General features: G+C 57.8%; 6 protein-coding genes across 6 annotated transcripts; 5 read left to right on the forward strand and 1 right to left on the reverse strand.

The window, feature by feature from the left end:
• Positions 1 to 14: 14 nt before the first annotated feature.
• Positions 15 to 1,344, reverse strand: B0I36DRAFT_335137 (uncharacterized protein). Its single transcript, XM_046155426.1, has one exon. The coding sequence runs from the start codon at positions 1,176 to 1,178 to the stop codon at positions 417 to 419; it is 762 nt and encodes a 253-aa protein (XP_046006262.1). The 5' UTR covers positions 1,179 to 1,344; the 3' UTR covers positions 15 to 416.
• A 3,866-nt stretch (positions 1,345 to 5,210) lies between these two features.
• B0I36DRAFT_368052 (uncharacterized protein) lies at positions 5,211 to 6,341 on the forward strand (the record flags this gene model as incomplete). The annotated part of the gene is made up of 2 exons (XM_046159554.1): positions 5,211 to 5,620; positions 5,765 to 6,341. 2 exons carry the CDS (start codon positions 5,211 to 5,213, stop codon positions 6,339 to 6,341), a joined length of 987 nt encoding a protein of 328 aa, XP_046006263.1.
• A 367-nt stretch (positions 6,342 to 6,708) lies between these two features.
• B0I36DRAFT_368053 (thioredoxin-like protein) lies at positions 6,709 to 7,145 on the forward strand (the record flags this gene model as incomplete). Its single annotated transcript, XM_046159555.1, has 2 exons — positions 6,709 to 6,975; positions 7,074 to 7,145. The coding sequence occupies 2 exons, from the start codon at positions 6,709 to 6,711 to the stop codon at positions 7,143 to 7,145; spliced, it is 339 nt and encodes a 112-aa protein (XP_046006264.1).
• Positions 7,146 to 7,972: 827 nt separating this feature from the next.
• B0I36DRAFT_377411 (uncharacterized protein) lies at positions 7,973 to 8,904 on the forward strand (the record flags this gene model as incomplete). The annotated part of the gene is made up of 4 exons (XM_046160558.1): positions 7,973 to 8,259; positions 8,341 to 8,368; positions 8,442 to 8,534; positions 8,629 to 8,904. 4 exons carry the CDS (start codon positions 7,973 to 7,975, stop codon positions 8,902 to 8,904), a joined length of 684 nt encoding a protein of 227 aa, XP_046006265.1.
• Positions 8,905 to 9,862: 958 nt separating this feature from the next.
• Positions 9,863 to 10,848, forward strand: B0I36DRAFT_354322 (acyl carrier protein-like protein; the record flags this gene model as incomplete). The annotated part of the gene is made up of 3 exons (XM_046157301.1): positions 9,863 to 10,087; positions 10,551 to 10,698; positions 10,802 to 10,848. 3 exons carry the CDS (start codon positions 9,863 to 9,865, stop codon positions 10,846 to 10,848), a joined length of 420 nt encoding a protein of 139 aa, XP_046006266.1.
• Positions 10,849 to 12,268: 1,420 nt separating this feature from the next.
• On the forward strand, positions 12,269 to 12,932 carry B0I36DRAFT_368056 (uncharacterized protein; the record flags this gene model as incomplete). The annotated part of the gene is made up of 2 exons (XM_046159556.1): positions 12,269 to 12,545; positions 12,640 to 12,932. The coding sequence occupies 2 exons, from the start codon at positions 12,269 to 12,271 to the stop codon at positions 12,930 to 12,932; spliced, it is 570 nt and encodes a 189-aa protein (XP_046006267.1).
• Positions 12,933 to 13,515: the final 583 nt, after the last annotated feature.

A 13,515-nucleotide genomic window follows, 5' to 3' on the forward strand; every position in this document is an offset into this window, starting at 1 on the left:
AACTTCGTGTTTAAGTTAGCCTTGTTGCAACTCCCGTCTCCCGTGCCGGGATATGATCCATCTTCGACGCGACATTGCTGCTCTTGCTACGCATGAGCTCTCATTGGCCAGGACGAAGACCTGCATCAGTGCCGGCTCTTGTCGGCAGCCTACTCATTAGAGCTCAGCAGGAATTTCCCTTCTCCATGGATGAGTGTACCTACTTAGGGACAACCATCGTAACTGGGCTCACCCGTAGGCGCTATGCGAGGAATCAGCACGGGGGAGAAAATTCGAAAGCCTGGAGTGAAGAAGAACACCAAAAGGAACTACTACGCTTGCTGGATATCTGATCTATATGCGCCTCCCAATCCTGTCCGCAGCTCCCAAGTCTCGCCGCGGAAAGAAGTCTGCTCACTGACTGCCACCAAAAAGTCCTACCTCTCTACCGACCTGCGTCTTTGTCCCCTCCCCGCCCCCTCCGCGTCTCGAACGACATCCATCAACCGCGCCGCTCCCTCAGGCCACATCCTCGACCCGTCCTCCGCCAACGTGCCGTACGGCCGCGCCACAACATCGCCACGCAGAATCTTCTCGGGCCGGATCTTCTTCTCGCCGTAGAACATGCCGTTAGCATCGGGCCTCTCAATGATGATTGTCCCGTCCACGCTCGCGCCGGCATAGAAGCCGCGGGACTTGACGTAGCACCACACGGGCTGACTCGTGGCCGCGCCGCCCTTGAAGTTGACATCGGCGTCCAGCTGCGCCCCGACGCCCACGGGACCCGCGACCATTGCGATATCCCCGCCCAGCGAGAACCGGGCCCTCTTCGTGAACGCGTCGACGGCCTGCGTCGTGTTGAGAACGCACACGCAGTCGTACACGTCGAACCCCAGCATGAAACCCACGGAGAGGTTGTTGGGCAGGATGCCCGAGGGCGGCGACCAGGATCCGTCGGGGAGGCGGACCATGACGATGCCGGACCCGCCGGCGCCGCCGATCTGGGGACCTCCGGTGCGGAAGGACGTGAATATGGCGATGCCCTTGGCTTGGGCGAGCACCGACTGTGGGATCTTGACGAGGGACTTGTTGGTTATCGGTCTGTTGGTTGTCTTGTCGATGCGGGGTTTCGGCCCGGGATAGTGTAGTGAATCGGGCGATGGGATAGGATAGTGTCTGGTCTGTTGTTCTGGAAGCATTGATGACGAGGTTGATAAAGGTGGTGACGACAAGGACGAGGCTGGTGCGTCTTCGACGTAAACTCCGTCTTCTGTGTCGGTAGGCACGTGCGGATCAGCCAAAGTGTACGCAGACAGGGGGGTTCCCACGACGAACTCGCAATCAAGAATGCAAACACTTACGGACGAAGCTCTTGAGGATTCTCGCGCACTTGTCGCACTCCTTGTCCAGGCTTGTCGGCCACCACGCCTCGCAGCCGAGCTTGTTGGTCACGCGGTTCACGTGCGCGCCGGCCCTGTTGCTCCACCGGTACATGCGCTCCTGGAACGTCGGTTTTGGGGACGCAAGCGGGCCGGGACTCGGGGTGCCACTGGTGCTGGATATGAACTTGTCGTCGCTCTTGGTGTGTGCTCTTCCGCGGTCTTCAACTAGAGTGGAGTTGCTGTTGTTGTTGCTGCTGCTGCTGCTGCTGCTGTGGCTGCCAAATGCGTCCGCATCTCGGACCTCTGATTGCAATGCCAATACTGAGTGTCCATCTTGGCGACTCGCTGCCACCTGTCGAGGTGGTCTTGGTGGTAGTGGTGGTGACCAAGCGCGGTCAGCCGCGTCGTTGTTCAGCTGGTCGCTGGAATGGCTATATGGTGGTGGACTGGGCGAGTGCCGGTCTGCTGGGTACGGTGACTGGAGGATCTGCCTGTCACGGAGCTCGTTGTTGTGGATGCTTGGGCTGACGTGGGAAGTGCCTATCGCCGGTGGAGGCGCCGCGAATGTGACGACCTTGGCCATCCTAGGTGTCGTTGGAGCAGTTGTCGCCTGGTCACAGAACGTTTCTTCAACAATGAATGGGCAGCAGCTCGTGCTGTTGCCAACTGTGGAGAGTCTGGTTGGTGTCTAATCCATGTAGTAGCCAACGCGCTTGCTAGAAGAAATGATTGAAGAACTAAAGAGACAACCCAGCCTTCCTCCTATGCCTGAAATACTGAAAACTGTCGGGTCCCGAGAAGACCGCCCGGTGCCATGATGCCCGCAGAGTAATACTCCGCCACATTTGCCCTGTGGCCGCAATGCCAAGGGATCGGCCAGATGGTTGACTGAACCCTGGCCAGTGCGTACGCCCAGGCGGGGCGACGTCATACAGCGCCAGCCCGCCCGCGGAGTCCGCCTCCGGGGCTGTCAGGGTCCTCGGACGCCGTGCACTTGGCCGCGCTCGATACGCCTTGCAATGGAGAAAAAAAAAGCTTACTTCCACCGATATACTTCCCACGGCCAGATATAGGTGCTCTTTGATTTTCTTTTCATCCTGGGGGGTTTTTATTGGGTCCTGCTGCTTTATCCTTGTGTGGTTTCGTGGCGGCCAGATGCTGCTGTGTCCCTGCCTGTCTTGAATTCAAGACCAGGCAGGACTGTGAGGCGGTGCATATCCCTGGTTGGTTTCCAACATGCGTGTATCTCCATGGGTTCGGAGCTGGTGATATAAATTGTTGCAATATCATTCAGATCGTTTAGAGCTCATCTCAACCCAGTGCAGCGCCAAGCTTCGCGCCTGGCTTGCTCAGACCAGCAGCTCTTCCCAACAAACACAATGCATTACGATGTCAACTGCGTCCACGTCAGTCTCCTTTCCATGAAGAGGCTTCTATACTCTTTGTGAGTAGTAGAACATTCAATTTGACATCTTTGGTGGCATGGTGCTGCTGTAGTAAGCGCAGCGGCGGAGGCGGAGAAATGGTTGTGCTGTGTGTGTCGCGGATGATTGATCCTCAACTACCGATGGGCGGGATCGGCACAGCTCGATAGCTACCGCCTCGGCAAGACATATTCAGAAGCGCATCCAGATGATCACTTCTAATTCCACTAGGATCCGGTGAGGGCCGGCTCGAGCCAACAAGTCACCCGGCCGTTGCTAGTTGGCAACAGCGGTACGAAAGCTTGCAGCCCAGACGATTGCCCGGTCTTCGTTGAAAGGCATCAAACGGTGCCATGCGCCGCTAGCTCGATGCCATATCGCATACGCCAGCCCAGTGACTTCTCGGGATGTGCCGGAACCGTGTCGTGAGAAGAATAGCTCTGAAACCCGGGGGACACAGACTCTCACCAACAGGTATGGACATCGGCTGATGGCACGTCTTGTTCCGGGTTGCGATATCTCTGCCAGGACTGAGATCTGCTTGTGTGTTGTCCGACGCATTTGACGGATGCTGTTGCATGCCTACCCTTTTCGGGGGCGGGTACCCATGCATGGTCCGCGGTTACAGAAGACAGTAAACATGCACAATGCTGAAATCCTGACCCAGAAGGCCGTCTCCATGATTCATACCAGGCAGATACCACCGAACTATGCAGTACATGCCGTCGGTTGTACCGCAAAAGAGGCAGGAACTGAGGTTGTGGTCACATGCTTGTGATGCGTGTATAAGCGGGATGCCTAGTTGGTGCTTCAACTCTTCTGACTACTGCCAAAGAAAGTCGGCTCTCTTCCTTTCCGATATCACAGCCAAAAGAAAAGGGGGCAAACTTCGACCTGGCGGCACAAACGCGGTAACCGGAAATGATGAACACCCAGTGTCGGCGGCAGACGTTGACAATCGGGAGACGTCTCGGGGTAAGTTCTCCAACCGCTTTGATGCGGCACCAAAAGGCTCGTGACACTTACCTTCGCTGCAGTCTCGTGACGCCATCTCAAGAACCTAGTGGAACAGCACAAAGAATTTGTTGGAATAGGAGGAGTCCAGGGTGGCAGCACGATGATTTTTTCAATACTCCACACTTTCGAGCAGATGGAGTTGCAGAAGTCAAGGCCGCGCGTTTTGCAGGAACTTGATAAGAAGCATGACCTTGCTGTCGTGAGTCAGCTGCAAGCCCCGGCGGAATGCCAAGAGAGTGCGCTCAAACCCCGCTGTCTTTGAACTCAGGTTCTCAACGGAGAGCCATAATAATTATGCTACATTACGGGTCGAGACGATGCGGAACTCAGGGTTTGTCGGAGGTACGTACTCAGGGAACCCCCAGTGCAACACATGTCTGCTCTATTATTGCTTAACTAAGCGGAGGCTTACTCGGTGCCGATGCGGGCAGGTGGAGGTCATACAAGGGATCCCCCTGGCAGCGCGGCTTTCTCAGCCAACAAAAACGACGCTCGATGGCGGCAGTTCATTTCGGGTGCCCGCAACAGGCACAGCCGACCCGCTCATGCTGTCAAGAAGATGACAACGTAAGCTGACGGTGTTCTTGGCCTTTTTATGATTTGGGGTATTGTAATACTCGCGATTGCCTGCAGAGGAAGTTGGATCCTGGCTCTCTATCCCCCAATCATGGCCCATCCACCACTATTCCGAGTGTGCCAAGTTGCAGAAGGAGTTTGGCGCCTTTCCGGTTGCACAGGCGGGGCCTTTTAACTGTGCCTAGTGCGGAGGTTTTCTTGATGACTGAGCCCACGCTCCTCTTGGTCGGACCAACGGTATTCCAACCTGTGCGTGCCTTGAACCAAGATCACGGCCGAGGATGCAGGAAACCGCCTCGTTCCGTTAGTAGGCAGCAACTAACAGAGACGATGCGGTATCCTTGGGGGCCAAGAATTCTCAACCCCTGGAGCATTACCCCAACCTGGACTCACAGCCCCCAATGGGCCAGGGCAGCGGTCCCCTGTGCGCCGCCTGAACGTGGCCACTGATGGCCTGATTGCCAGCTGAGTCAGGTACCACATGTTGCGCAGCAAGATAGCGGCACAACGGCACAGGGAACGGCTGCCACAGCACTGCCATTTTGGTATGTTGGTTGCGACATTGCAGCACATGCGTCATTCCTTTTCTCTTTTTTACTCTCTGTTCTCCTCTTGTAGTCGGTTTTTGCCGATCTGTTTTTCTTCCACAGCTTGAAGAGTGTGAAGCACACGTCACTGCGTTCACCGGGCACTTTCTCCTGACGACGGGTCTCGTCGAATCACAAACATCCAGTCACTGGCCTGGCGCGACTTGACTCCCGCACCGCAATCCCTTTTGCTTGGGCCTCGTTGTATTCGAGTATCCATTCACCCCCCAAGCTCCAAAGGCACCATGGAGGCCCTCAGCCAAGATCCCGGCATCGAGGTGGCCAGGCAATCAGTGCGGTCATCGTACCCGGAACGAACCACAAGCCCCGCATCAAGCCCCTACTCGTCGGCATACTACAACGACTACCACAAATACGACCAGGAGAGCAGGAGCGACAAACAACAACAGCCACCATCATCCGCCACGTATTTTGGCTCATCCCCACAGGCGCCGCCCCATTCGCCGAGCGGCCTCGAGCCCCGCGCGCTGTACGAGAAGCACCAGGGCCACGAAAATCGAGGACGAGGACGACAACGACGCTCGCCGTGGCTCCTGCCGGCCGCGATAGCCGCGGGGCTGGCGGCGCTGGTAGTTGGCGCTGCGGTGGGAGGCGGCCTGGGGGCGACGCTGCAGACCTGCAGGAGTGATCTAAGGTGTGTTTTTCTCTTCTCTCTGCTCGTCTTTGAGCCCCTGATATGGTTTCCCGAGTGGTGTGTGAGAACAAGACGCACACACGCAAGGAAGAGAGCACGGGACTGACGAGCACGACCGAGATATTAACGTGGATATGCAAACAGAGCGACGAGCACAGAACTCAACGCCCTGCAGGCGTACGGCTGCACGAAGCCAGACAACGCGGTGGCCACGAGTGGGAATCCGGCATCACCACCGACGCCCACGACGAGCAGCAGCGAGGCATCTGTTGGCACGTTCCAGACGACGGCCGACGGGCTGATGGTCAACTACGTGCCGCCGGGCCCGTCGACGATAGACAGCCTGTCGGTGGACTGCCTGGCGCTGGGGCGGCAGGAGCAGAGCAGCAGCGCCAACGAGAAGTTCAAGGTGCACTGCGGGGTGGACCTGGGCTGGGGCAGCCGGACCGCCGAGTCGGGGACGGGGACGGTGGTGGTGGCGGACATGGTGGCGGTGATGGCATACGACCTGGCGACGTGCGTCGACGCGTGCTCGAGCTACAACACGTTTGCGGCGCGGTTTAAGACGGGAGACGAGTGCAAGGCCGTGTCGTTCCGGTGGGACATGGCCGAGGCGTATGCGCGCAACGGGGTCAACTGCTGGCTCAAGAATGCGACGGCGAGCATCGAGAAAGCCCGGCCGTGCGGGAGCAGGTGCCTGACTGCAGTGCGGGTGTTTTGATGATTGTCTTTGGCGGGGAATGGCTGTAGCGATGAGGACGAGTGGTGATGAAATGTCCAGACTGACTAATTAATGAATTGCAGGCGGACGTGCTGACCGGGGCTCCGTCCCGACCGACTGCCTGGACTGCCCCGTGTGGCTGCAAACGCGGCCGCTGCCTGCCGGGCCTCTGGGCTTCGGCGCCGGCCCGACACACACACACACCACACAAACACCACCAGCGCCGTCTTTCGTGCTTTGTCATCGTGGCCCGGCTCCCGACCTGATTCTTGCTTCTTTCTTTGCATTGCTCACCCACGCTGTATTAACTCGCAGCCCAATACCCACAATCACATTTCATTCACAGCCCGAGTCCACGAAAACAGCCATGCCGCTCATCGACGCCGCCGCCCCGCCCGCGCTGGACGAGCAGGGTGCCCAGTACGTCGTCTTCTTCGCTTCGGGCCAGCCCTCGTGGTGCCCGGACTGCCGCGACGCCCTGCCCGCCCTGCAGGCCGTGTTTGGCGGCCAGGACGCCCCAACCGCCCACCTCGTCCGCGCCGGCGAGCGCCCGGAGTGGCGGGACCCGAAAAACAAGTACCGCACACAGCCCTGGGGCATCACCTGCCTGCCCACCGTCGTGCGGTACGAGAGTGTGAGTCCCTCCCTCCCTGTCTCTCCTGCCTTTTGGGCGACACTGGATGGACAGTGTTGCTCATATCGACCGAGTTGCTGATCGGGAACACTGGGTAGGGCAAGGAGGTGGCTCGGCTGGGCGATGTCGAGAGCCAGCAGGAGTCGGCGCTGAGGAAGCTCATCAAGTAGATAGACTCACAGAGGACATCAAAATAGACACAGAGAGGCGATGAGCCTCTGCAACAGAACTACTTGGTACATAGTCGATGGATGTATGGCACGTAGCAAAGTATATGGACTCTTGAGGTCGTGCTGGAGTCCAAGTCACAGCGGGCTGGTACAGTGCTCAGTACCGTACGAGATGCAGTGCAAGGGAACTGCGACTAAGACGTGACCACCATTTGTAGTCGTTGAGAGCCGTGCTTGGGGCATCTCATGGACGCCAGTATCAGGACGCATCTGCCGCTTGGATTCTCAACCGGCATCCCAGGTTCACCCCAGAGGGTGTCATCCCATCTGTCCAGAATGAAACATCTTTTGAAAGCCGATGGCGGGACTGGCTACCCGGCAGGGCGTGAGTGCCCGCGAGCCTGACCATCGCTGGGCGTGCGATTGGCGGCTGCGGCAGGCGGGAGTGGGGCGCCACCTGCTCGCAGCTCAGCAAGCTCGCCCAGCCAATGGCGGCCCTGGAGATTTCAATGAGGTCAATTTGACACCAACTGGAGCTTTTGCGACTGGCAACGGCAGCGGCACCACCACCACCACCACCACGGGCCATTCTCTCCTTGACGACGTCAATCACACCACCCCAGCCGAGTCTGCGCCAGTGGCAACGGCCAGGCCGCCTTCTCCAGACTTCTCCGGCACGCGCGCGCGACACACAGGCACAATCCCCCCGAGCGTCCGCCCGAAGCCAGCGACGACCTACAGACCGGCACCAATCGACCTCGAGGTCAACTAAACAACTCTCTCCCTCTCCGCTCCACACGCATACATACACATACACATCCGCCGCCATGCAGAGCCTCACGGCATCCTCGGCCGTCATGGCCCGCCAGCTCGTCCGCCGGCCGCAGGCCGTGACCCCCACCACCATGGCCCGCCTCTTCGCCCTCCAGCAGCAGCAGCAGCAGCGCGGCTATGCGACGCCCATGGGCCCCCCGCCCAAGGGCTTCCGCCTCGAAAAGACAAAGACGTGGGAGGACGACCCGGAGTCAACCCTCGACAAGGCCGGCCGCTACTTCCTCCTCAGCGAGATGTTCCGCGGCATGTACGTCGCGCTCGAGCAGTACTTTAGACCACCGTATGTGTGTCCCTGGAGAGTCTGGGATTGATGGTCCGAAGAGGCCGAGACGAAGGAAGGAAGCTGACTGGAATCATACAGATACACCATCTTCTACCCATTTGAGAAGGTTCGTAAATCATACTGGCAGCCTGCCAACCAAACCGACATCTTGACTCCGAGCCATGCTGATCAGACTACAGGGCCCCATCTCCCCCCGGTTCCGTGGCGAGCACGCCCTGCGGCGATACCCCTCTGGCGAGGAGCGCTGCATTGCCTGCAAGCTGTGCGAGGCTGTACGTTCTTTTCACCCTTCTCTTTCGATCATCTTTCGTCTCCTGCTTGTCCACACACGAAGAAACATGCTGACAGTCTTTCCCTTCCCTCCAGATCTGCCCCGCCCAGGCCATCACGATCGAGGCCGAGGAGCGCGCCGACGGCTCGCGGCGGACGACGCGCTACGACATTGACATGACCAAGTGCATCTACTGCGGCTTCTGCCAGGAGTCGTGCCCCGTCGACGCCATTGTCGAGTCACCCAACGCCGAGTACGCCACCGAGACGCGCGAGGAGCTGCTCTACAACAAGGAGAAGCTGCTCGCCAACGGCGACAAGTGGGAGCCCGAGTTGGCCGCCGTCATCCGCGCCGACTCGCCCTACAGATAGAAGACAAGTAAAGCAGGGATAGACTCGGGAGGCCTTGGGGATTTGTTAATGTTGATATCGCCACATGTACATACACGGGGTGAGGCGGTCGAGACAGGAGAGGTGGTTCAGCAAACAAGCATTTTTTTCGTTTGTACGAGACGAGGAAAACGGACATGTCCTGCAATTGTCATTTCTGGCGCGCTACTCGTGTTTGTTGACAAGACACGGAGGGCTCGCTCTTGTGTCCAGTGTGCATGGACGTTCATGGCCTTTGCAAGTGATTTGCATAGACAGATGACTGATTGCACAGATGGCATGTGTCTACTTGTCAATGTTACTCTTGATATGCGCCTGAGCTGCAGTACATGCCACCGACCATCTCGAGGTATCATCGATGATGCGGCTTGGTGATGGTTCACACTGGCAGGTGGTGGGACGGGAGAAGCACACGCTGCGGGCACCTGGCGCCGGCTGTGCTATGTGGCCCAGTCTGCCGGGTGGGCGGTTCATCACGTGGCTGAAAGGTAGCCGATACTTGCTGCTGCACACAATTACTGCCCAAACTCAAGTCCCGCTACCTATGTCAAGCTCCCCCCACGCCCGGCCAGCACCTTGCTCTGAGCTTTGGTGAGCCGGGCACCCGCAGAGTGAACCACCAGCCAATCACCGGTGCGAGAAATTTATCACGGCCGGCACCCGCACCTCCGCCGCAGAGAGAGCTCCCCGACCACACGGCAGCAGCAGCATCATCACCACCCTCCACCTCCACCACCTCCCTCTCCATCCCAACTGCCTCGCACCCGCCCGCCCGCCGCAGTCCCCCCCTCGCCTCGACGACACCAACAGCCTCTGTGCTCTCTCGAAGTTCGACGACACCTCGCGTCTCTTCGTCCTTGTGCTCGTCCACGACGTCAATTGCCGCACCGCCCAGTACCACCACCGTCCCCCGCGACAAAGAGAAAAAAAAAACGTCACCATGTTCCGCACCGCCATCATCCGCTCTGCCGCCATGGCCTCGCGCGCCGTCGCCCGCCCGGCCGTCGTCTCCCGCCTCAGCGCTGCTCCCTTCGCCAGGGCTGCCGCTCCCGCCGTCCCCAAGTGGGCTGCTCTCCAGTCGGTGCGCATGTACTCGGCCGCCTCGGGGCTCAACAAGGACGAGGTCGAGGGCCGCATCATTGGCATCCTCAACGGCTTTGACAAGGTCAGTCCTTTCGTGCGTGTGTTTGTGTGTGTGTGCGTCTGTGTGTGTGGACGCGGGCTGGCTGGGATTCTGGGAGCCGTGGCTTGTGTGCTGCCGGATGTCGGGGAAACAACCGAGCCTTGCTCGAGGTGAACATGCCTCGAGTCGAGCAATTTTGAGCGTGGTCGGAGCATGATATCGCGACAGCAGCTGTCGACAGCCAGCACTGGAACAAGCAGAGCACCCATGGCCTCTTCGAGCAAGTCTTTTAGTCCTGCTCGAGTGTGCGGTGACGCTGCTCGTCCGCGCTGGTGGTCATATCTACTGCTTGTCCTGGATCACCAGGCGCGCCACTCATCATGCTCCCTCCCTGGCCACCGCAAGCCCCCCGCCGCAGCTCCAGAGCCCACGCAGACACTACGATACAGTTCCAAGTCTCTCAATGTTCCCCATGCTAACATGCTTCTCTTTCACATTCATCCAGGTCACCGACACTAGCAAGGTCGGCCCCACCGCCCACTTCTCCAACGACCTCGGCCTCGACAGCCTCGACACCGTCGAGGTCGTCATGGCGATAGAAGAGGAGTTCAGCATCGAGATCCCCGACAAGGACGCCGACGCCATCCACAGCGGTAAGCCCTGACCCTGACCCTCTCTGACTACATCCTGGCTTCTTGCCAATGGCAAAATGAAATCATCACCCACTGACATGACCTTTCTTGCCCCGAAATACAGTCGACCAGGCCGTCACCTACATCCTCAGCCAGCCCGATGCCAACTAAAAGCCTGTCAATTTACCCCCAAACCTGACAGCATATTTGTACAATAACAACAACGACGTGAACAACCGCACCGCTCTCCCTTCTCCCTCTGCTCGGACTCGGCATGTCGCGGAGCTCTGGGTCACGACTTTCCAAGACATTGACGAAATGAAAAGACAAAAAACCAAGGATCATGTACAAATCGGACAAGACGGGTAGTGCGATGGAGATCACGATCCGAGAACAATGGCCCCGAAGTGCCCGGGCATTGAGCAGCGGGGAAGGACACATCTAGACTTTTTCCGGAGTTGGACTGAGGAGTAGTAGCGGTGTATGTGTGTAGCCCTGTAGACCTGCGAGCAGTAATCTGAGCCCACGGAGAAGAAGTCGTCTTGTGTGTACATGGATTCGTGCCGAGTGGGGTGTTCTCGTCGTCTTTGAGATCCGGTGATGTGCTCAAGCTGATTTTCGTTTTACTGCAGGGGTGTGCCCGAGCTTGGAAGTTCATCCTGTGAAACAGCTCTGTGTCGACCGCTGACGAGTGACGAGATCTGTGCAAGAGACCCTGGCATGTCAACCTGAGCAAATTCCCAGCGGAGTCTCATGATGAGGAAAGGCGCAGCAGCAGCATCATGTTTCCCAGGGGGGTGCCATACCAGCACAGCTGTCTGTCTTGCCTACTAGCTGCGGCTTGATCTGGCCCAGATCTTGCATCCAACTTCATGGCAGGTGCCACGTTTCTGTATCACGCCCGTCTTATGAGAGGCTTGTTATGTAGAGTACAGGATGATATTGTCAAGAGCCTCGCCGAGAGACCGATGGGGTGTGTTGATGTTTCCTTTTGCTCCTTCTTCTGTGGTGGCATGGTATCACCCACCCCCCTATTCCGTCTTGCGTCCCAGAAATCGGCCGAAATCCTCAAGGAGGTTCGGACTGTGTCAGTTCTCGCCTGCCCGGCCTGTCTGCTGCCTCAGGGTCGTTGCGTTCTACACTGCCGTTGCCGTCGGCACTAAAGACAAGGCTGGCATGACTGGATTGAGAAAGTCGTCATCCCTGACACTCCCGTGCAAAGCGGGCTGAAGGTGGCTTCGACATCAGCAGGGGTTCGAATTACCGCTCAGAGATCTGGTTGGCTTGATAAGTGGGTTCCTGCAACAAGCACTTACCGCTCAGAGCTATCATTGGCCGGGACGAAGAAGGTGCATGCAGCAGTGTGCCGGCGGTGTTGGCTGCACACCGAGACCGCGATCACTGCTGTGCTTGCCAGTTTTCATGGCATTCAAAGAATGGATGAATGCCAGGTATAAAGATCAGGCTTCGATTCCTGTCAGACCTGTTCCTTTCCACTCTTCAGCTTCACCAGCTTTGCTTTCGTCACCATCTACACCAACACTTCATATCCAATATCTCCAACAACCTTCCCATCTCCCTCAGTCTCACCATGGACTCCACTGCCAATGGCAACCCTTGCTTTCCCTTGTTCGAAGAGGCCGTCTTTGTGGACCATGATTGCTTCCAGGACCTCGAAGATCTGCCTGATGGTGCCCAAGTGCCCCCTCACGAAAGTGGCGCTGGAGGCAATCATCCAACCCAATTACCCGCAGATGCCCTCGGCAGCGATCCGACTTTCCCAGTGGCACAAGGAATCTTTGGTCCTGCTCTTCCAACCACGCTCAACCCGCCGGCCTTCGGAAGTTACGGTGCCCAGGCCAATTCAGGTAAGACTCTGTATCCACTAAATACTATAGTCTCGCCCGACCACACGAGATTCCAGTTTACAAGTCGATACTGACCATTGCCGTGTTCAACCAGAAGTTGCGTGGGCATACACTACGGGGTTTCCAGGACCTTCCGGGGCCGACCAAGCCTTCTACAATGTACCGAGCTTCGCACAGCAGCATCACATATCCGACAATGGCCCTACTGAGGACTTCTCTTTCCATCCTGATCTCAGTTGTACTACTCATGCGGTGAACCATAATCCAGTCGACTGTTCTTGGGCTTTCGACTTCGAACATCCTAATTTCATGGCGCCGGCTCCTTCGACGAGACTTCCTCAAGGTCGGCCAGCACCTAGCATCTACTTGTCCAAAGACATCCGCTAAGCATAATGCAGCCAGTACAAGCTTCGAGCACTCATTTGCACCCGTGGATTGGGCTCCGCCATATACATCGAACCCCCTCCTGTCGAACACCATGAGCGACATCACTTCTCAGCAACAGCGCAGCGAGGGAATCACTCTCTTCATGCAGCCACCAGACACTCTGGCATGTCCCCATGCACTCAAAAAGCCCCTGTCACAAGAGGAAGTCCGTACTCTAATATAGGACACAGACCATGCCGCCAATCACCCCAGAGATCCCCGAGTCCTTGAACCGAGACCTCAACAACTGGAAATTCATGCCAGGAGATAGTATGCCCCACCAAGTCCAGCAGCGTCCCGAGCCGTCACATGTTCAGTCCGCCACAACAACACCAGGCTCCGCCGCTTCCACCCGGGGCCCCATACAGAGCGAGATACCCTTACCTCCGAAGAAGAAGGGTGGCAGGAGGGGCAAACTCAGCTCGACGCAAGCGAGAAACGCAAGAACCATCCGGCAGTCTGGGGGCGCTTGCATCCGTTGCAGGCTGGACCGCAAGCCAGTAGGTTGCTGGTGAAATTCCGTTGGGGCATGATGCTGATTAAC

This window comes from Microdochium trichocladiopsis, assembly GCF_020744255.1.
Source record: "Microdochium trichocladiopsis strain MPI-CAGE-CH-0230 chromosome Unknown B0I36scaffold_11, whole genome shotgun sequence".
NCBI classification, from domain to species: domain Eukaryota; kingdom Fungi; phylum Ascomycota; class Sordariomycetes; order Xylariales; family Microdochiaceae; genus Microdochium; species Microdochium trichocladiopsis.